The sequence below is a fragment of the Sinocyclocheilus anshuiensis genome, unplaced genomic scaffold (genome assembly GCF_001515605.1).
Source record: "Sinocyclocheilus anshuiensis isolate Anshui unplaced genomic scaffold, SAMN03320099.WGS_v1.1 scaffold635, whole genome shotgun sequence".
NCBI classification, from domain to species: Eukaryota; Metazoa; Chordata; class Actinopteri; order Cypriniformes; family Cyprinidae; genus Sinocyclocheilus; species Sinocyclocheilus anshuiensis.
The window spans coordinates 531,152-554,374 of NW_015551039.1; the positions used below are offsets into that span (position 1 = coordinate 531,152).

The 23,223-nt window shown below is 37.4% G+C and overlaps 1 protein-coding gene across 1 annotated transcript in view; it reads left to right on the forward strand.

Annotated features, from left to right (window-relative positions):
• Positions 1-23,223, forward strand: part of LOC107661386 (glypican-3-like) — a 135,728-nt gene that overhangs the window by 56,889 nt on the left and 55,616 nt on the right. The window contains exon 3 of the mRNA XM_016450937.1: positions 12,605-13,293. Within this exon, the coding sequence (XP_016306423.1) occupies positions 12,605-13,293 (689 nt within the window). The remainder of the gene's footprint in view (positions 1-12,604; positions 13,294-23,223) is intronic.

Below are 23,223 nucleotides of genomic sequence, written 5' to 3' on the forward strand. Positions count from 1 at the left end.
TCTGTGTGTTTGTAACTCCAAGGTCTTGAGGAGCTTTATCTGCAAGGTCTCGTCACAGTGGTGACTCCGGTGGATTTGTCTGGTTTGCTGCCATCACTTGAATCCAGCAGCCTTTGATAGGAGCTTCAAAGCTCAGGCTGTGAGTGTCTCTCTCCACATGAACTGGCACGTTCTCTGAACGCTTCATTCACCTGCTCTCCTCTCCTCCTCCAGCGCACATACCGCCCATTTCTCCATCCGCCTACGGATGTCCCATCACCTCTCGCTTACATGTAACTTGTCATTTTACATGCATGTGAGTGAATCTCTTGGTTTTGGGTCATATGTTACCTCAAAATCACAAAAAGTATATATTTTACAGAACGAAAATGCTGTATTTTTGAGGGGGCACCAATAACCGTCCTGGTACATTCATGTGATTGTAAAACATTGTATCGCCTGTCTGTCTGTCTGTCTGTCGGTCTGTGTCAGATTTGAGATTTTCATAATAACTCTTTCTATTAATAATAAAATACATAAAAAGTAATTATATTCATAAGTAATGATCTGTCTGTCTGTCTGTCGGTCTGTGTCAGATTTGAGATTTTCATAACTCTTTCTATTAATAATAAAATACATAAAAAGTAATTATATTCATAAGTAATGAAATAATAATTCATTTTAAACATGCCTCCTCATTTTGAATGGACATGATGCTTCTGATGGCTTTTTATGACCACTGAGATTTGTTGCATTGTGATGTTACTGTGACATAATATTTTATTGCAATTAATTGTGACTTGGAGTGAATGTACCTGTATGTATAAAGGCAGTGCTGTCTTTTCTTCACCAGCTCACAATGAGATCCAGAAGTCAATGCAGTCGATACTGAGACTTAAATTAAGTGGCGCCGGGTTGTTGTATAAAGCAGAAATTTGTGTGTGTATACCTATGGGATTAGCCATCTACTGTTAAGGAGTTTAGCAGCTGCAGTCCAGCACAGAGGTTGTGGTTTTTCCTCTGGAGTCTGGACTCAACTTTGCCCCTTGTAAAGTCACAGAACAGGAAATCAATGTGATCCATACAAAAAAGTCACTGTGGTCACTCTGTCCGTGTTCCTGGCACCAAATGCTACATCCACTGACCCCTCAGATTGAGAATGTAATAAACGATGAGGACTTATGCTCAGAACAGATTTAAAAGGATTTATGAGTGAGAAATGAAGTTGATATCACATGCATGTGCACATGCTACATTATATGGCCCACTTTGATTCTCTCATAATAAGATCTTGGAGCAAAGGAGGAGAGCAGTTCCTGTTCTTTGGTTGGTCATCGGTGTCTTCCCAGAAGTCCATTTGTCAATGAGTGAGAGGTCTCTCAGGCAATGGAGATTGGTGAGGAGTGGAGAGAGAGGCAGAGGAGAGTGAGTGTGTTGGTAACCCAATGCCGTCCAGCCCGTGGCCGGAGCGATACTATCGGGACCTTACCAGAAATCCTTCTCCTCCCTTACGGGAAATATTATCCTCCTCTTACCACTCCACCATTGCACTTTTACAGCTTCCTGCACGCTACTTCATCACCCCCTGGCATCTAGACCCTGACCACCCATTTGAAACCTCTTCGCAGGTGTGGCGCTCGAGTTACGCTGGCACTCTGAGTTATCGCACACTCCCTCATCCTTCGTACGGCAAACAAACTCAGCTCTAATCAATGGAGCCGTTCTGAATGCACATAACTTACGGGTGATGTATGAAACACGCCTCACGTCTGGCAGATAGAGACTTTATTAGCGTTGATGGTTTCAGGCTCTGTGGCGGTCCGGTGGGGGAGGGGCCAGGTGGCACTGCTTTCCCCCCCATCACTCTCCCCGGCGGCTAAGGGTGACACTCCATCAGGCAAATTGATTGGGCTTGTTGCATGGCTAATTTATTGATGTCCGAGCGGCGCTTCTGAGCAGCTTGAATTACCGCAGCGGCCCTGCATATGTCAGAACACACAACTGGTTTAGAGCGAGCACTCGCTGGATTGATGTATTGATTAAAGTCTAATCTAAATTAATTCTCTTCTATAAATGTTCACCTTTCAAACTGACTGCTTTGGTAGCTGTAGGGCCTGCAGAAAGTGGAGCGGTAGCAGTGCATTTCTGCTTGTCTGAAGATAAAAACACAAAGTAAAGAGGAAGTGCAGGAATGATTCAGGTTCCATACAAGTTAAATTCTATCTGTCTACCTATGTGTCTGTCTGTCTGTCTGTCTGTTTGACTGGCTGTCCATCCATCTATCCTGTCCAGTCAGTCTTGAAAAAAAAGTACTTTTAATAATATCAGTGTTGTATTATTAATAATAATATCATTATTGATATAAAAAAAAAACAAATTAAAGATCAGAGAGGACCACTGTAGACCACTTACAACAGCAGTTGCATCCAAAAATCTGAGACTACATTGACATTTTTTATATCTCATTTTAACCTGAAAATTAACCTGCAAGGTTTTGGATTTTGAATAATGAAATGATGAAGATAAAAACACAAAGTAAAGAGGAAGTGCAGGAATGATTCAGGTTCCATACAAGTTAAATTCTATCTGTCTACCTATGTGTCTGTCTGTCTGTCTGTCTGTTTGACTGGCTGTCCATCCATCTATCCTGTCCAGTCAGTCTTGAAAAAAAAGTACTTTTAATAATATCAGTGTTGTATTATTAATAATAATATCATTATTGATATAAAAAAAAAACAAATTAAAGATCAGAGAGGACCACTGTAGACCACTTACAACAGCAGTTGCATCCAAAAATCTGAGACTACATTGACATTTTTTATATCTCATTTTAACCTGAAAATTAACCTGCAAGGTTTTGGATTTTGAATAATGAAATGAATAAGAAAATAATTTAAAATTCTACACTAATGTACTTCTAGTTTGCTAATCAAATAACATTTGTGACACTGACCTTTTGTGAACTGTATACTGTATTCATTACTATGTTCTAGGTTCTAGCACAAAAGGAATTGAGAAAAATGGTGTCCTTGCTGAAAGTTGGAAAGGCCATTATTGTAAAGGGTCATGAGGTGTGGGTCACGTGGTCAGTGTCTTGATGGCAATGTCTCTTGGGCCTTGAAAACACCTTGTGCTTGATCTTGGAGAAGCACAATACTGCCTATTTGGCAGTGACAGTGAGGTGCTATTACCTTCACATGCCCTTCAACCCACACAGACCAAACTACCATAACAAACATAATCAAAAACATTTATTGAAGGTAAACAAGCTTAACATACGAAGCCATTACAGTTGCAGAGTTTGCAGCACTTTTGTTTGATTTGTGTATTACGAATTGGCTTATAGTAACTAGTGTTTAAGATACTCACAAGCTTACAAATCATATACAGTGACTTAAATGTAATATCATACATATTTATGAGTTTCTTAATTGCTTTCCACTCATAAATTTGGCCTCCTGCAATGTCATAACTTACCTTGTCCTCTTTGGTGCATACTCCTTACACTATGACGGAATGGTTTTGACTTGCGCCTTGCGTTCATCTATCTGTTGGATCATAAATATAGTACCATCAGAGCTCCTTGGTCACACATCCATTGGCATTAATTATAAATCACCTGAGAGGTTGGAAATCAGATACCTGTGAAACATCCTAGAGCAGAGTAACTCTTATCTAAACTCTTAACCATGATTGAAGAGGTACTTAGTTTGTGAGCTGAAAGGATATATAATTTTCCTCTTTAGAACAGAGAACAAATGTGATGTATATGTAAAATGTAAACACAGCTTCATGCTTTGTCAATGTCGTGTGTGTTTGGTGATATCACTCTACCTTAGAAAGTAGGACACAAGCAACTGGATTTTCTGTGTGGTTGTGGTGTCGACCAAAAGTGGGTTGTTACAGATATTGATAACAAATGTGGGGAAATGGTCTGATAACCAATTAATTGGCAGTTTTTAAATTAAATAATATGGATGAAAATGGGATAAAAAATCTGTTGGTAATAAGTACACTGTAAAAAATGACCGTGAATTTAACGGTAAAAGACTGTTAAATGGTTAATGGTAAATTCCCCTACTATATACGGTGAAAAACTGTATTGGACATTACATGTATTGGACATAAATTTTACCGTATAATTTACAGTGAATAACCGTAAATTGACACTCCCAGAATTCCCTGCGTTACATTTCAAATTTGATGTTTTTTTGTTGAAATAACTGTTTCTTCTTAGTTTTTTCTTATCAGTTTTGTATATTAGGGTTGTGTGTTACACCTAATGTTATTAAATGAATGTTTATTGCATTATTTCAGTTTCATGTGTGTTACCATGATAGTGTTTAGCGTTTGTGTGAATGACACTGTGCACCTTCTATATATGTTATTATTTAAAAGCTGCTTGTGATGGGCTTTGGTTCATCATGTGACTTTCTCATCACCACCTGCATTTGGTGATTATCAGTGTATTACAAAGGTACAAAACAGATTTCAGTACTTCAATAGGTTGGTATATTAACATTATATCAGTTAATGAAATTACGGTATTTAACTGTAAATTTAAGTTAAAACCGTAAAACCTAAAACGTTGCTACCGTATTTCTTACGGTAAAATTCCGGCAACCACAGCTGCCGTTTTTTTACCGTAAATTTTACGGATTTTTTTTTTACAGTGTAGTTTGAATTACCATATCATTTGTAGTTTAAATTTATGTAATAACAAGAAAATACATGAACTCTTACAGAAAATGTATATATATTTATATAATTTACTGTAAAAGAATAAACAGTCATTTACGAAAAGTCACCAGGGGGCCCCCAAGAGTACATTAAATGACAGCTTGATTTTTTGATATATTGATATAGTGATATATTATGTCAATAGACAATGGTAATTATACAAAAACACAATATTAAATAATCTATATGTATCATCTTATTTCCATAGAAACGCGTCATGCAGGCACAGTAGCGAACTATATGAACTATATCATAAAGCCTATTCTGATTGTCAAATATGTGTAAATTAATTTGTTTTGTCGTTTAAACAACTTTAATGACCATGTTAGTTGATCTATAATGCACGCTGGATGCTGTCGTGTGGATCTGTCGGATTAACATCATGTAAATTCACCCATTTCTCCCGAAATACATGAAAGGAAGTGGCCAGTGAACTGGGAGAAAACAGAGTAAACTTTATAGTTACCAATCTGTATTTGATAGGAGTAAAACACGTTGTCACATTTTATTTGAAAGGATTATTATTGCCACTTTCCAAAGAAATCAGTGTATTTAACAAATTATAAATGTCTTTTTTTTTGCTAGTACTTAATTGAAATCTCTATTTAAATGAAACCTAAAAATAAGCTTTATCATTGAAAACACTGAACAGTTGTGATATATGAAAAGCACTGTGCACGTCTTTCTCTGGCTCAGCGCCAGCCAAAGCGCACCACAACAAAAGGGTTCAAATCGATCAGGACAAATTGAAACTCGGGGGCTCTTTTTTTTTTTTTGTTAAAATAAAATTTCATGTTCCGTAAATGCATTGTCTGCTGATTTATTTAGCTACTTTTCAGTACACCACATTAAGTATGCCACATGTAAGACTTTGAATGTTAAAGTACAAATTAACACCTGACCACTCTTGTGGGTTTGCTACTGTTACAATTAAAAATCGTGGAAGGGTAAAAACATGCCAGGCAGACATTGGTATGATGTAAGCAACACAACAAATAAAATTGATAATGGGTGTGTGAATAATCAAGCATTGACAATAATCAATCGTATTGGCGGCACCGAGGGGCCCCCAAATAAAATTCTGCATAGGGCATAAAGGTTTTTGCTGGCACCTGTGTTTTTGAGTTATAACCTTGATAAGAAACACCTTGTCAGTGGTGGCTCATCCAGTGGTGATTTTCTGTCAGGCTCCTACTGGACCAGTCTACAAAACACAATCACCATATTCACCATTGCTCTGTGTTTTGTAAGACATTTATGCTCACCCCATTAGTGGACACCTGATACCAGACCTGCCCGTGTACCCGAAGCCCAGATCAGACGCAGGAAACTAGAGCAGACTGAATTCAACTGTGATCTGTATGACCCCTCTGCTCAAATACTGCATTGCATTAAGAGAGCGAGCTGCTCTCTCCCACTGTTAAAGCCCACTATGGCTTTGTAAGTGATACAGCGGCTTTTGTCTGCCTTACACTAGGCTTTCAGAGAGATTGATGAAGTAGAGAGGAAAGAAGCAGAGCTCTCTCTCTCTCTCTCTCTCTCTCTCGTTTTCCATCTTTTGTTCTTGGTAGCTTGGGAGGAGACACCTCAACATAAGTAACACAAAGCTGCAGGATATAGTCTGTGTATGCATGATTAAAAGTAAAATTGTGTGACTGTATGCATTTGATGGCTTGCGTTATGCTGGTTGAGGGCGGCAGTCGTATAGATCAGTTAGAGATGGAGTCTTCATCTTGCAGTCTTGATTCTGAGATCTGTTAAGACCAATAAATTGAGGCCTTGGTCTTGGTCTGGGCCTCTGAACATAGAGTCTTGGATGTGGGTCTTAACCTGTGGTTACAGACAAGAATGTAGGCCATTTACATCATACTAAAGGTGATAATGACATTGTGGAACAATTTCACTTAATTTACTTGAATAAATAAATGCATTAAAAGAATATGGTTTCTACGATTAACTATGAAAAGTGTTGATTTCAACATTCCATTTAGAACTACTCCTTTTGTCAAAATTTCAACATTGTGTTTTTTTTGCAGCAGTATAAGCAGTATAAACAGCAATGAATTAATTTAGTTTTAGATCTGTAACCTACATAAATCATATGGCATGCAGTTGCCTTACACAAAAAAGCTATTTGACTGTAAATTATATTTATTGAAAATTAATAATAACAGGATTTAAGAGAGGAAAGAAGCAGAGCTCTCTCTCTCTCTCTCTCTCTCTCTCGTTTTCCATCTTTTGTTCTTGGTAGCTTGGGAGGAGACACCTCAACATAAGTAACACAAAGCTGCAGGATATAGTCTTTGTGTATGCATGATTAAAAGTAAAATTGTGTGACTGTATGCATTTGATGGCTTGCGTTATGCTGGTTGAGGGCGGCAGTCGTATAGATCAGTTAGAGATGGAGTCTTCATCTTGCAGTCTTGATTCTGAGATCTGTTAAGACCAATAAATTGAGGCCTTGGTCTTGGTCTGGGCCTCTGAACATAGAGTCTTGGATGTGGGTCTTAACCTGTGGTTACAGACAAGAATGTAGTCCATTTACATCATACTAAAGGTGATAATGACATTGTGGAACAATTTCACTTAATTTACTTGAATAAATAAATGCATTAAAAGAATATGGTTTCTACGATTAACTATGAAAAATGTTGATTTCAACATTCCATTTAGAACTACTCCTTTTGTCAAAATTTCAACATTGTGTTTTTTTTGCAGCAGTATAAGCAGTATAAACAGCAATGAATTAATTTAGTTTTAGATCTGTAACCTACATAAATCATATGGCATGCAGTTGCCTTACACAAAAAAGCTATTTGACTGTAAATTATATTTATTGAAAATTAATAATAACAGGATTTATTTTTTTTTTGTAATTATGATTTTTGCCACAATCATGAAAGTCTATAGTATTAAGTAAAAGGTACATCCTGCTTCTTAAAAAAAAAACAAGTCTTGGAGCTAGGTTTTGGTCTGGATCTTGGTTTTGAGAGATCTGGTTTTAGATTGGGTCTGGAATTGGATCTTAACTCCAACTCTCATATATATATATATATATATGACTGGTTTTAAGCTCATGTCATTGTGATTTCTCTTTCTATTTGATCTTGTGTGTCAATGTTTGTTCATAAATATAAATGCTGTTGTCTGTCAAGTGATGAGTGTATAGGCATGAGTTATTTATGCTGGTGCTTTTGCAAACAGCATGAGTTGGTGTGCTGTGATGAATGTGTTTGCATATGAATTGACGTGCGTGTGATATTCTGTATGTGTGTCTGTTGTTATTCTTTAACGTGTGAGAGTGTCTCCCTGAGCATCCTGCTTGGCATTCAGTGCATCTGAGAGCTCGTTGATCACAGAGAGAAGTGTGTGTGCGTCTGTTCGGCGGGTAAACTCACAGCCCAAACTCACAGTGAGCTGCAGACATACCTGCTTCTGTCCCCAGCGCAAGCACACACAGCCGAGACTCTGCGTTACTGCTAACATCAGCACAGAGCACTAGACACTGTCTCCCTAAACACCACATTACTCACCCTGGTATAGTAAATCTCAGCAAAACACACCCCAACATCATCACTGTGTATGTGTGCTAGCCGATTTCTAAGCCGCTTTGCTGTTGTTTGTCTCAGAATGGCAAATTGTTCCTGCAGTATGCAGTGTGTATACTGCGCACAGTATGTAAATATGTGCCTGTAGGCTGTTGAATACCCGGGTGACCTGCTGCATTTGGCAAAATGTGCAGTGAGCAAGCAGAGCGCACAGCGTGAGATGCTGTATCCCACAATGCAACAATGCGCTCCACTTGACCTATTTCCTGTGTGAGGAAATATCTGCTGAGGCAATATTAACTGAGATATTTAACCTCCGTCTTGACTCATCATTTTGTCATACTGCCAAAAGGTGTCATTCTTTACACAAAACGAGATTAAAAATGTAAAATAAACATTTGTTACTGAGATTAATATGACTGGATTCCACTCACTGTCGAGGTCATATCACAGCTATGTATCATACTACTGTTTGAAATGTTTATTGTTAGGTACTATATACTGTTTCACCTACTATTTTATATATGTGTGCTAGCCGATTTCGAAGCCGCTTTGCTGTTGTTTGTCTCAGAATGGCAAATTGTTCCTGCAGTATGTATACTGTGCACAGTATGTAAATATGTGCCTGTAGGCTGTTGAATACCCGGGTGACCTGCTGCATTTGGCAAAATGTGCAGTGAGCAAGCAGAGCGCACAGCGTGAGATGCTGTATCCCACAATGCAATGCGCTCCACTTGACCTTCTATTTCCTGTGTGAGGAAATATCTGCTGAGGCAATATTAACTGAGATATTTAACCTCCGTCTTGACTCATCATTTTGTCATACTGCCAAAAGGTGTCATTCTTTACACAAAATGAGATTAAAAATGTAAAATAAACATTTGTTACTGAGATTAATATGACTGGATTCCACTCACTGTCGAGGTCATATCACAGCTATGTATCATACTACTGTTTGAAATGTTTATTGTTAGGTACTATATACTGTTTCACCTACTATTTTATATTATTTGAAACATTTAGGTCAGTAAGACTTTTATATAAAAAAGTAATACTTTTATTCAGCAAGGATGCATTACATTTATTAAAACAGACAGAAAAGGCATTTAAAATGTTATTTCTATTTCAAATAAATTCTGTTCTTTTGATCTTTCTGTTCATCAAATGTATGACCGTGTCCACATAAATATTATGCTGTTTTCAACAATGATAATAAGAAGAATAAGAAGAAGGATCATGTGACACCGAAGACTGGATTAATGGCTGCTGAAAAATCAGTTATGCCATTACAGGTATAAATTATTAAAATATATTAAAATAGAAAAGTTATTTTAAATTGTAATAATGTTTCTCAATATTATGGGTTTACTGTATATTCATCAAATAAATGCAGCTTGGGTGAGCATAAAATATTTATTTTAAAGCACAAAAATGTTACCAACCCCAAACTTTTGAACTGTAGTATAGCTTTAATAATATTAATAATGCACCAATAAACATTTCAAATAGTACTATTCTACATTGCATTTAAAATGCAATAAAATTACAATATCCAGTAAACTGCAGAGTCCAGTTACCATCAAAAAAGTAAATGATTATTTTTCATTTTATGTAAAAGCAAGATTTTTTTTGTCACACTTTAGTTTGGTGACCAATTCTCACTATTAACTAACTATTACCTACTAATTTTGCCTCAAACTCTTGATTGGCTGCTTATTAGTAGTAAGGTAGTTGTTAAGTTTGGTCATGCAGAATAAGGCATTAATATGTGCTTTATAAGTACTAATAAACTGCCAATATGCTTGTAATATGCATGCTAATAAGCAACTAGTTAATAGTGAGACTTGGTCCCTAAACTAAAATGTTACCTTTTATGTAAACTTGTAAAATGCCTTTGGAAAAATGGTCCAATCAAATACTGACTAAAAGGTCATAGTAATTCCACGCAAACAGAACATTTTCATGCTGTGCACAGCATGCATACTGTACACTACAGATATCATGTGATATATGAGTATGTAGTACGTTATTCCAGGCACAGCCAGTGAGAGTGAATTTCTGGTTGTCTAAAAGCACCTTGAGACTTTTAACTGCTCTGTGATTTAGTGCTAAGTGATTTCTATCTCATCTCAAATCAGTGCGATCCATAAACTCCTCCAGCGTGTTGTGCTGATGTAATATCCTGTGCCCCTGAGAGCCGGACTCCCTGGGAGAGATGGATGGAGCTCTTCACGTATGTGGCTGTGAACAGTCTGCTCGGCAGCATGCTTATATCACGGCTCTGCAGACTCCCCACCTCTCAATCACCTTCACCCTGTCTGGATGTCGAACCCAAGGCCCTTTTCTCCTTCTTTCACTCATATTTCTTTGTCATTCTTCGCCATTCTCTCCTCTCTTTCACTCATATTTCTTTTCTCTGTCATTCTTCCTCTCTCCCTGTAGCCTTCAGTTTTCCTCTCCACATGCTCCCAGATCCCCTCAGCCTCTCGTTTCTGGTCTCCCCGGTAGTCTGGGTGGGTTCGGTAGCAATCCCTCTTTGCCTGCGTGCTGATAAGGCTTCACTGAGAGCTTTCAGATGCCACTGATTATGTCTCGTCTCTTTGTGCTCTGTTTTCTGAAGATCTCAGCATCTCTCTCACAGCATCCAGCACGGATGAATAAATGCCTTTTAAAGCTATAAGGGTCTTGAAAAGCACCCTTGTTGTTTTAAAAGGACATCGTGGTTTTCATCTAGAGAGGAAGCTTTAATTCTATCTTCCTTTTTTTTCTCACTGTTTATCGTCTTTCAGGGATTAGGATTGTGTGTGCGACTGTGAGGAAGAGATTCTGTGGATTACTGCATATCCAAGGTTTTTTCTTTTCATTTTTTTCAATGACGTCTCTGCATCAGTAAAATGTTTAGAGTGTCAGTGAATAGGTTTGATGCCTCAGATCAGGGGTGTCTAAACGTGCTCCTGGAGGGTCTCCTTCTTGCAAAGTTCAGCTCCAACACACCTGCTGGGATGTTTCTAGTAATCATGAAAACCTTGATTAGCTGCCTCTGATTAGAGTTGCAATATTCTTTTATAATGTTTACACAAAGAGCTTAGTAACTAACTTAGTCTGTACTTAATTAAGTTGCAGCTATAGATTTTTAGGCTGAACCTCTTGCTCACTAAGGCTGCATTTATTTGATTGGAAATACATTAGTATTGTAAAATATTATTGCAATTTATAATAACTGTTTTCTATTTTAATATTTTAAAATGTAATTTATTTCTGTGATGGCAAAGCTGAATTTTCAGCATCATTACTCTAGTCTTCAGTGTCACATGATCCTTCAGAAATCATTCTAATATGCTGATTTGATGCTCAAGAAACATTTCTTAATATTATCAATATTTATGTAATATTTTTGTGGAAACCCTAATACATTTTTTTTTTTAGGTTTCTTTGATGAATAGAAAGTTCAAAAGAATAGCATTTCTTTGATAGATTTCTAACATTATAAATGTCTTTACAGTTGTGTTTCATCAGTTTCATCCTTTTTGAATAAAAGTAAAAAATAAATAATAAAATAATAACAATTCTCACTGATCCCAGACTTTTGAATGGTAGTGTATTTTTAATTCACATAATTTTCAACTTCTCATTGAAATATGATAAATAAATAATAATAAAATTATTATATTTAAATATAAGTTATATTATTGTCTAAACAGTATATGCAGGTAATTAAATAATATATATTCTGGAGCTGGAGCTCAGTGGCAGTGGCAATAGATAAACACTTAAAACACACTGGAAAATTAGACATTTATTTATTTTAATTGACATTTTTGTGACAGGAAAATGTGTAGTTCAGACCAATTTCATGCTTGAGAGCCACTTAGAAATGTTCTCTCTTAAAATGTAAACGAGCGTAAATGTCAAAATCATTGTAAATGTCTGAAGGATTGAAGTCTGTTACACAAAACACAATCTCATTGATGTAGTCCAGTTGTCTGCCATTTTGGTCCAACCCTTATTTCTGCACTGTGGCTTTTTAAAATATTTTGTTTATACTTAGGACTAAGTTTAATGGTGCAAAAAAAGTTACAAAAGTTGTCACTGGGGCAGTACCCTTTCAAAAGGTACCCCTTTGTACCTTATTAACCCCTAAAGGGTGCATATTAGTACCTTCCGCTTATATATTAGTACTGAAAGTGTACATAGAACCTAAGTGATACATATTAGTATTTTTGAAAGGGTACAGCCCCAGTGACAACATTTGTACCATTTTTATGAGAATTAGTGGACACCCCTTCATACTCTGTCATCACTCTTCCATTTATTTATTTCTTTTTCTTATATTTCAGAGGCTTTTGACATGGTGCTCCGTCTGGGTCGTAATTCCACTCTGACGCTGTTACGGGAGGAGTTTCCCAGTTTGGGGGCCGGAGCCAGTGGAGCCGTCACACAGTTATTCCTGGAAATGTCTCTCTACATCCTGGGCTCTGATGCTAATGTAAATGACATGGTCTCAACCTTCTTCTCCCGACTTTTTCCTTTCACCTACCAGCGTCTCCTTGGCAATGGGGCAGTGACAGGCATCTCGGAGGAATGCCTCCGTGGGGCCTGGAGTGGAACCTCTGCATTCGGATCTTTTCCCAAGATGATGATGACCCGGCTGTCTCGCTCGCTCCTGGCCACTCGGGTCTTCCTGCAAGCGCTGAACCTGGGCATCGAAGTGGTCAACACCACCCAGCACCTGCGTGCGGGCAGGGACTGCGGCCGCTCGCTGCTGAAGCTCTGGTACTGCCCGCACTGTCAAGGCCTGCTGGAGGCCCGGCCGTGCCGCCCGCTGTGTGTCAGCACCATGGGGGTGTGTCTGGGGGGAGCAACGGAGGTGCAGCCTCACTGGAGGTCATACATGGAGGAACTGGGGTCACTCGCCGCTGCCATGAAGGGGGAGCAGGACATCGAGGCCGTGGTGCTCAGATTGCACGTCATCATCAGACAGGCTTTCAAACAAGCCGTGGTGGCCAAAAGCAAAGTCAGCGCACAGGTGAGTGACACTCGGTCTCAGAAACAGGGAGAGAATTTGAGCGCTGTAGGCGATTCCAGCCATTTTGCTAACACCCTCTTTCCAAAACCTCAACCTCCAAAGACATGTCAGCAAACCCAGTGTCAGCAGACCAGAACAAGTGAAATGATTCACAGAGAGAGAGTGTTTCTGATTGGCTAGTTTTGTGATTGGCAAAAACTAACAGAGCCTAGGGCTATAAAAATCAAAATAGCTATCAAGATTTTTCAGGACACCTCTTTCAGTATAGATATATATAGTTAGACATTTACATGCCTAGTTATAGTCAAGCTACAGTCTTCATCTGTCTGTCCAACATGACACAATTCCAATTCCACTTAACGATTCAGATTCCTTAATGATATTTAGTACTTTTAAGGAATAATTATATTTGAAATAAAAGAAAAATATATATATATATATATATTTTTTTTTAATATATTTGAAAAAAAAGAAATGGAAATTGTATTAAATAAATATGTGAAACAATTATCGGAAAAGGTGTTTACACAGACTTTTTAATTACTTTTCAGTCTTTTTAGAGGCAGTTTACATGCAGTCCTATAATTGACTATGTATTAAAATAAAAATGTGGTAACATATTTTATTTATTAATATTTATAAAATACCACCGACAAAGCACATAATATATATCTTTGTCTATAATTATTTAATTAATTGATACATAAATTATAAATTAATAATTAATACAATTATCAATAATTATTAATAAAAAATGTTACAATTGTGGTATTTAATTCAATTCAAGTTTATTTGTATAGCGCTTTTCACAATACAAATCGTTGCAAAGCACTTTATTGCTTAATAACAGGACAGTGTGTGACGGAGAGAGAGTGTGCCTGAAGTGTGAGGTTAGCACTAGCTGGGTTTCCATCCATGTATTATATTCATCACATAAACAATAGTTTTCCAAAAAATTACAAAAAAATTAAAATTCCAAAAAAACAAGCGCTTACTTGAGGTGGTTAGATAATTATTTATCAAGAAGACATGCACAAATATGAAGTCTTACACATGACATTCAGGAATAAAAAACTAGATTTTTTGGCCAAAATTTAGCTAAATTAAAATGAGGGAACAAACTAGTATACAGTGGCCTCAGTGTAGCTAAAATAAAGGAGTGAATTAATCATATCTGGACCAAACTAAACTAAAACGATGAAGCGAATTAATAAAATGTGGCCACAAATTAAGTCAAAGGAACGAATTCTTAATTCATGGCCACAATATTTTGCATAAACTATCACACATTTACCAAATAAATTCCTAGATGTGCATCAAAAAGTCATGTGACTTTGCCTTAGGTTTTTGTCATATTTCAATTTTTTACATAAATTAAACTCACAATCAGGATGGAAACAGGGCAAGTATTGAGGAAGATACTTCTAAATGTAGCTATTATTTACTCTAGTTTAAAATACTTAAAGAACAGTGAAAATATTATTATTATTTAATATATAATAAGCAATGAAAGTAGGCGGTCTTTGTAATGCATTAAATAGGTAATATCTTTTAAAAAATAGAAACTATCAGATGATATATATTTTTACAGTCAGAACAGTATTTATTTGGCATAAAAAGAATGTGGATTGTGACTGCATTGAACATAAATTGGTAAACTGGTAAATAATATAGTAGTAAATCTAGAAGCACCTGAATTTATTTAGCTAAAAAATACAGTGACAAATAGCAGAATGTAACTACTTTAAGTATTTTGCTACAAAAAAAACATGTAAATATTGTAAATGTTAGAGAATAATTTTAGTGAATTATTTTAAACAGATTCATTTATGTAATACACCAGACTTCTACTGAGAATAATTTTTTGAATCAAACTGATTCATGAGTTTGTATGAAACAGGACAAACAGTATGTTGATTACTGTAGGCATTCTATGCAACAAAAAAACAGCATTTATAATGTTATAATAATAACATTTTATAATGTCACACTTCTACTTTCTAGAAAAGTATAGTACTTTGAAAACAGCTGAACTACAGATACTAGTGAAAATGTAGTTAAGTTTGTGGCATTGATGCTTTTATCTATACTATCCAACACTGATGGTTAGAGCACACGTGTAGGTGTATGACCTTTCCACAGTTTTTGAGTTTTGAAAGCAAAAGCTTCACAAACCGTAAAGTCCTTGGTTGAGTTCAACAACTATAGAGCTTAGCTTCTGTCGAGAATCGATCAGAATCTTTGTGACATCCACGGCATTCTTCAGTCTGGTGTGTGATTATCTGTGTTTAAACTCTTTTTGTTTGCGCTTATCTTTTCAAGAGCACAATGCTGAAGAAAAGGGGTTTTGCACTCTTATTCTTTCCTTTGCTTGTCCATTTTTTTTTCTCCCCTCTCAGTGATCAACAGCTGTCGACCCAGATACAAAGGACATGTCACAGGGAGAATGGCCAATTAGGCTTAAGATGGTGTTTGTGCATGTGTGTTTGTCTGTCATTTGGCTGTAAAGTGATGTCTGCAGGCCTGATCCGAACCGACTGACTGACTGACTGACTATGATTTTCCTCTCTAGACGTGTAACCTGTGTTGTAGGATGGTCTGTGGATGAATGAATTCAAGGAAGACTGACATTTTAAATGTGTCAAAACGCCACTGCTAAGCCAAAGGAGCATGGGTGTAGATTTGAGTATGTGCAATAGGGACATGTCTCTGCTAAAGTTAAAAGACTACTGAATAATCCCTAGGAATTTTTCTAGCAATTGCTGCTGTCAGAATGTACAGTTGCAGGAAAATGTATCTGTACCCTTCAGATACATTTATTATATAGCATGGACTTCTGAATAAAATTTGATCTGACCTTAAACTATATCACAAAAATAGACAAACAGGGTCTGTCTAAACAAATATCAAATTACACATTTTAATTGTTTTGAACACTGTGTAAATATTCAAAACATTTTCTGAAACTCTAATATACTGTACAGCAAGTATTAAAAGTAATATAATTATGTTTTTATTCGTAAAATAAAAGTATTTTATTTGCTTTTATAAATTAAATTAACGATTATTTGCTTACACTTGACAATAAGGTTTCATTTGTTAACACTAGTTAATGCATTAACTAACAATGAGCAATGCATTTCACAGCATTGTTCATGTTAGTTAACAGTGCATTAACTAATGTTTAAAAATGTATTAGTTAATATTGAGATTAACATTAATAAAGATGAAAATGCTGTAGTTAATTGTTAGTTCATGTTAACTAATTTAGTTAACAAATGAAACCTTATTGTAATGTGTTAGCAGTTATTTATTTTATTTATGCTTAAAGTATTTGTATGGATATGTTATTCAGTGCACAAATATAATGTTTAAATAAAATTAAATTAAAAATTATTAAGAAAATTATTATTTATTTGAAATAAACTGGTACCTTAAGACTATTTATTTACAATAAATTAATAACTTTTTTCAAAATAAGAACTGACAATAAGGAGCACAAGTTATTTCACAGTGTAGGATAAATTATATTTAATCTGTGTAGTTGGACTGACTTCAAAATGTCCTGCCAGTGTTAAAACCAAACCTACATTTTTTTCAACGGTGTTCAGAAGTTTTCAGAATGATTCTTGCTCTTACCTGAATCTAATTCTGCTGTAAAACAATGATATTACATTTCATTGTGAAGAGCCCTGTGGCCATGTTCTATCTAGCAGTGTGACATCTCACTCATCAAACCCCTCATTGAATGTGCTCTTTCCCTCTCTCATTTCTCCTTTTAAAATGTGCCCCCTCTCTCTTTGCTCTGGAAAAGAATGCATGATTTATGAAGCACTATTTTTACCAGTTACTGAGGGAGCAATGGCGACAAGAGAGAGAGAGAGAGAGGAAGAAAGAACAAGATTGAAAAGCATACTTTAAGGCAGCATGAAAGTGATGGAGTGAGCAGAAATGTTTTTTCTGGAAGCCGATGTGTGCCCGAGGGAGTGCAGCTCCTCCTCCCCTGACCTCGCAGCTGTAAATGAGGAGGTGCAGGCAGACTTCGGCTGTAGTTACATCTCACCTGACTCCGAGGATGTGTGCTGTTTCACACCGACTCATAGCACCTCCAAACTCTCAGACTGAACACCTGGGGGAAAATCTGTGTACATCTCTAGTCATGACTGTGACAGCTCCCAACTAGACATCTAAACTTATCAAAAACATACACTACTGTTCAAAAGTTTGAGGCTGGAAAGATTTCTCAGACAAATCTCATGCTTACTAACACTGCATTTATTGGATTAAAAATACAGTAAAAACAGTAATATTGTGAAATCTTATTACAATTTAAAATAACTCTTTTCTATTTTAATATTTTTAAAAATGTAATTTATTCCTCTGATTTCAAAGCTGAACTACAGCAGCCATTACTCCAGTCTTCATCGTCACATGATCCTTTAGAAATCATTCTACTATGCTGATTTGCTGCTCGAGAAACATTTCTTACTATCAATGTTGAAAACAGTTGTGCTGCTTAATATTTTTGTGGAAACCGTGATACATTTTTCTAGAATTCTTTGATGAAGAGTAATTTTAAAATAACAGCATTTATTTGAAATACATCTTTTGTAGCATTATAAATGTCTTTACTGTCATTTCTTTCCAATTTAATGTTTCCTTGCTGAATAAAACTATTATTTTCTAAAACAATAAATAAAGCGCTCTCTTCCACCCTCAATACCACGACTGAGGTGAGGCCTTTGAGCAAGGCACCAAACCCCCAACTGCTCCCCAGGCGCCGCAGCACATGGCTGCCCACTGCTCCGGGTGTGTGTGTGTGTTCACTACTGTGTGTGTGCACTTGGATGGGTTAAATGCAGAGCACAAATTCCGAGTATGGGTCACCATACTCAGCCACACTTCACTTCACTTTCACTTTAGATTCATAAGACAAATAGTTTGTGGCATTAAAGGGATAGTTCACCCAAAAATGTTGTTCCAAACCTGTAAGAATTTATTTCTTCTGCTATACACAATCACACACACACACACACACACACAAATAGGCAATTTGAAGAAATGTTAGTAACCAAACAGTTTGTGGTTCCCTTTGACTTCCATAGTATTTTTTTTCCATACAATGGAAGTCAGTGGGCACAAGCAACTGTTTGGTTACCCACATTCTTCCATATATCTACTTTTATGTTCAGCAGAATAAAGAAACCCATATAGGTTTGGAACAGCTTGAAGGTGATTCAAACTCATGACCTCTGGCACTTAATGCATATTCTCTAAACCACTTTTAAATGTAAAAGACAGGTCCAGGAAATCGCTGTATTATTTCTTGATTTCAATCTGGCATGGCTCTTCCTACGCCCTCTAAATGCAGCTTACACACTACTGTGCATCAAATGCTCTGTCAAAACGATTTCTGTTTTATAGACACCCAAAGCTAAATCTTTTATCCCTAGCTAAATCTCTGCTTATGGATCTTGCTCCTGACATCTGATGAGATGAGCTGTATTCAGAACCATTGTAAAATGGTTACATTTTACCGCAAATTAGTGCTAGTAACTTTTACTCCACTCCCATTTTCTTCATAAAATGTAAAAATCTGGCTATGATTATTATTAGTATTAAACATTGGTGATACATTACAGTTGTTTTAACATATGTGGGTTTTTCGGCACCCCTCTTAACCTTTTTGACTCAAAGGGCCCCATTGTCCAACACAATATTACAACTATATGTTCTTCAGTAAAAACTATTTAGTGGGCCCCGGCCTCCTGGCTGAGAACCAAACACCTTAACCAATGTAAAGTCACTGCATCATGTCGTCTTGAATGGCTTATTGCTTTAGAATCCCAGCAGAAATCCCAGCATTGTCTTCTACTTGGGCCCGGTTTATCATTTAACCTTCACATATGATTCGTTTTGTATTTTCAGCTGTGCTGATAAGCCATTGTTTCAGCTGAGGATGTATGTCTGTATTAAACATTGCTCACTGATGTCATGAAGTGTATGTGAGAGTGTTTTTGTTTTTTATTATTAAGCGTGTGTGTGTGTGTGTGTGGTCCTAATGCTCCTCTCAGGGGTGTGTGAGGTACAGATAAAAGGCACTGGATATTTAAAGAGCCTGTCTGTGAGACGCCGCTTATCTCAGTGTTACTGTTAGCCAGCACATCCTCTGTCGCCTGATATTAATACCCCTCTAATGAGAGAAACAATCACACTGTCTCACATACACAAACCCGCTCTATACTCCTGTGCCACAGCTCCCCAAGGGCCCTGGATAAACACACACACACATAATCAAGGCCGTAGGGGGACAGACCCGCAACACAGAGTAAATTACAGCAGGTAAGAGCCATGCTTCAGACCGGCCACTAATGATTTCCCATGAGCACACAGCACAGAGAGCATTAGGGAAGAATGTGTGGGTGTCTGGGTTTAGATTGGTAGTGTACATGCAGGTTTGCAATTGATAGTTTGTGTAGAATCCATCGGGATGAGTGTTTTAGCATGAGCGGAGAACAGCGTTTGATGTGTCCAAGTTTAAGCAGTACCATTGCTAAAAAGGAGCGATGCTGTTAAACTAAATTAGCTTAGCTACATAGATGGTACCATACCTTTGCTGTTTTTTTAAACTGTTAAGTTTTTCAGCAGGAAAGATCAAGTATGGTGAAACATTACGACATACATACAAAATACATTTTTCACAAAATTTCAGCAAACAAGACTTGTACATTATTCAATTTTTGATTTTGAAGTACTTTATTAGCATAATTGTTTTTACATACAATATGACTCTTCTGAATTGGTTCTTTTTATTAGGTTTGAATCATTGTAGTCACAATTCACCCAGTTAGAATCATTAGGAGCTGTTCCAGTGTAACTGAGTTCCTTAACAGAGTTCCTCAACAGTTCTTCCAAACTGCACAGAGACGTCTTCTATTCTTCTATTATACTAATACTTATCAAATGAGGGGGGAAATGAATGTACAGTGGGGAAAAAATTTATTTGATCCCCTGCTAATTTTGTAAGTTTGCCCACTTACAAAGAAATTAAGGGTCTGTAATTTTTATGGTAGGTTTATTTTAACGGATAGAGACAGAATATCAACCAAAAATCCAGAAAAAACACATTATATAAAGGTTAGAAATTGATTTGCATTTCAGTGAGTGAAATAAGTATTTAATCCACTACCAACCAGCAAGAATTCTGACTCCCACAGATTGGTTATGTGCCCATGTGGAACACAGATTAGTCCTGCCACTTTAAGAAGTTACTCCTAATGTCAGCTCGTTAGGTGTATAAGACACCTGTCCACACAATCTGTATCTTCCATTCCAACCTCTCCCACCACCATGGGCAAGACCAAAGAGCTGTCAAAGGATGTCAGAGACAAGATTGTAGATCTGCACAAGGCTATTATTCGGAAATGGAAGAAATACAAAACAACCATCAATCAGCCTTAGTCTGGAGCTCCGTGCAAGATCTCACCTCATGGGGTAAGGATAATCATGAGAAAGGTGAGGGATCAACCCAGAACTACACGGGAGGAGCTTGTTAATGATCTTAAGGCAGTTGGGACCACAGTCACCAAGCAAAACATTAGTAACACTACGCTGCAATGGACTGAAATCCTGCAGCGCCCGCAAGGTCCCCCTGCTCAAGAAGGCAGATGTACAGGCCCGTTTAAAGCTGGCCAAAGAACATCTAAATGATTCAGAGAAGGCTTGGGAGAAAGTGCTGTGGTCAGATGAGACCAAAATTGAGCTCTTTGGCATTAACTCGACTCGCCGTGTTTAGAGGGGGGGAAATGCTGACTATGACCCCAAGAACACCATCCCTACAGTCAAGCACGGAGGTGGAAACATTATGCTTTGGGGCTGTTTTTCTGCTAAGGGTACAGGACGACTTTACCTCATTAAAGCCCCGTTCACACCGCCAGCGACACACAGCGACAGCGACATAATCCCATTAATTTTCAATGGAGAGCTGGTGACTTCCGGCGGCACGAGCGACAGTTACCATTGGCGACGGAATGTGGGCGTGTCAAGCGATGCGAGTCAAGCGACAAAAGTTCAGAATTCTTCAACTTTATGCAAATAAGCAGCGAATTTCGCCAGCGACAACCAATGGGAGTGAAGTCAGTGGAGAGCATGTAATTCATCTGCTGTAGTGGAGTGTTACGGGGTAACTAGGCAACCAGTAGTGGGAACGCCCACTAGCGACCTCAATTGCCAGCCACAAGCGACAAGCAGTGAAAAAGTTGCTGGCGGTGTGAACGGGGCTTAAGGGGGGAAAGGGACGGGGCCATGTACTGTAAAATCTTGGACGAGAACCTTCTTCCCTAAGCCAGAACACTGAAGATGGGTCATGGATAAGTCTTCAAGGATTACAGTGACCCAAAACATACTGCCAAGGCAGCAAAGGAGTGGCTCAAGAAAAAGCACATTAAGGTCATGGAGTGGCCTAGCCAGTCTCCAGACCTCAATCCTATAGAAAATCTGTGGAGGGAGCTGAAACTTCGAGTTGCCAAACAACAGCTGAGAAACCTTAAGGATTTAGAGAGAATCTGTAAAGAGGAGTGGATCAAAATCCCTCCTGAGATGTGTGCAAAACTGGTGACCAACTACAAAAAACGTCTTACCTCTGTGCCTGCCAACAAGGGTTTCGGCATCAAGTACTATGTCATGTTTTGCTTGGGGATCAAATACTTATTTCACTCACTAAAATGCAAAGCAATTTCTAACCTTTATATAATGTGTTTTTCCTGGATTTTTTTGGGTTGGTATTCTGTCTCTATACGTTAAAATAAACCTACCGTAAAAATTAGACCCTTCATTTCTTTGTAAGTGGGCAAACTCACAAAATCAGCAGGGGATCAAATAAATATTTTCCCCACTGTAAATGTTTACTTTGCAGTCTGAAAATAAAGTTACTTTCCAAGTCACAGACATCCAACACAAATTTACAAGCATATGCAGGTGAGGTGACAACTACCGCTAACTAGTGAAAGCACTATATTAATATGAGGGACTTAAGGAAGGAACATTGTGCATTATGATTGATGTGCTTGTTATAGCTTATATCAGCACTATAGCAATAAATATTTTTATAACTCTGCTTGCCTGTTTCAAAAAATCTTTAATTTTCATAATTACTCCAGCAGGTGGCAGCAAGTGACTCTTCATGAGTGAGTCAATTAATCATTAATTTAAACGATTTGGTAAAAAACAGTGGCTACGTTTACATGCAACCAAATAATCCATTTGCAATCGGATTGACGGCTCAATCGGACTGAAAAACCTTCATGTAAACACCTTAATCGATCCGACTGAGCTCGATTGGAATTTCGATCGGATTGAAGGGGGTGGTTTATTCCTTTTCTAATACGACTGAGAGTGCATGTAAACACTTGATTGGATTGAACCCCGAAACTGAAAGGCTGCGCATGTGCAATGATGCAGAAATAGCGTAATGACGTATGACGCATGGAACGAGCGGTTCTTCCTTTGGAATAAAGTGTTGTATAAATGCGTGTCCTGTCATTATAAAACTCTCCTTTCACTCGGTAACTGTGAAGTGGAGCAGGACAACCTCCCACCAGTCCTTGTTTTGGATTCTCATCCACAGGCAACCCGTTTTGGGCACGGGGAGGGGCATTTTACTGTGTGATAAATATGAGCAGCACGGCACAGCGGTTTATATGTATATTTATCCATAAATGGATAAATATTAATTCTGCTGTTAAAAACAAATAAAGAAGCCGTGTAGGAGAGTGGTTATTATGTGCAAACAGTGAGAAACTCTATATTTGTGCAGTGTGCGCATGTCAAAAAAAAAAAAAATTCCGATTTGAAGCTTGTGACATATAAACACGCACATCAACCCGATCACTTTCTTTAGCGTTTATATAAACACTACATTCAGATTCATCA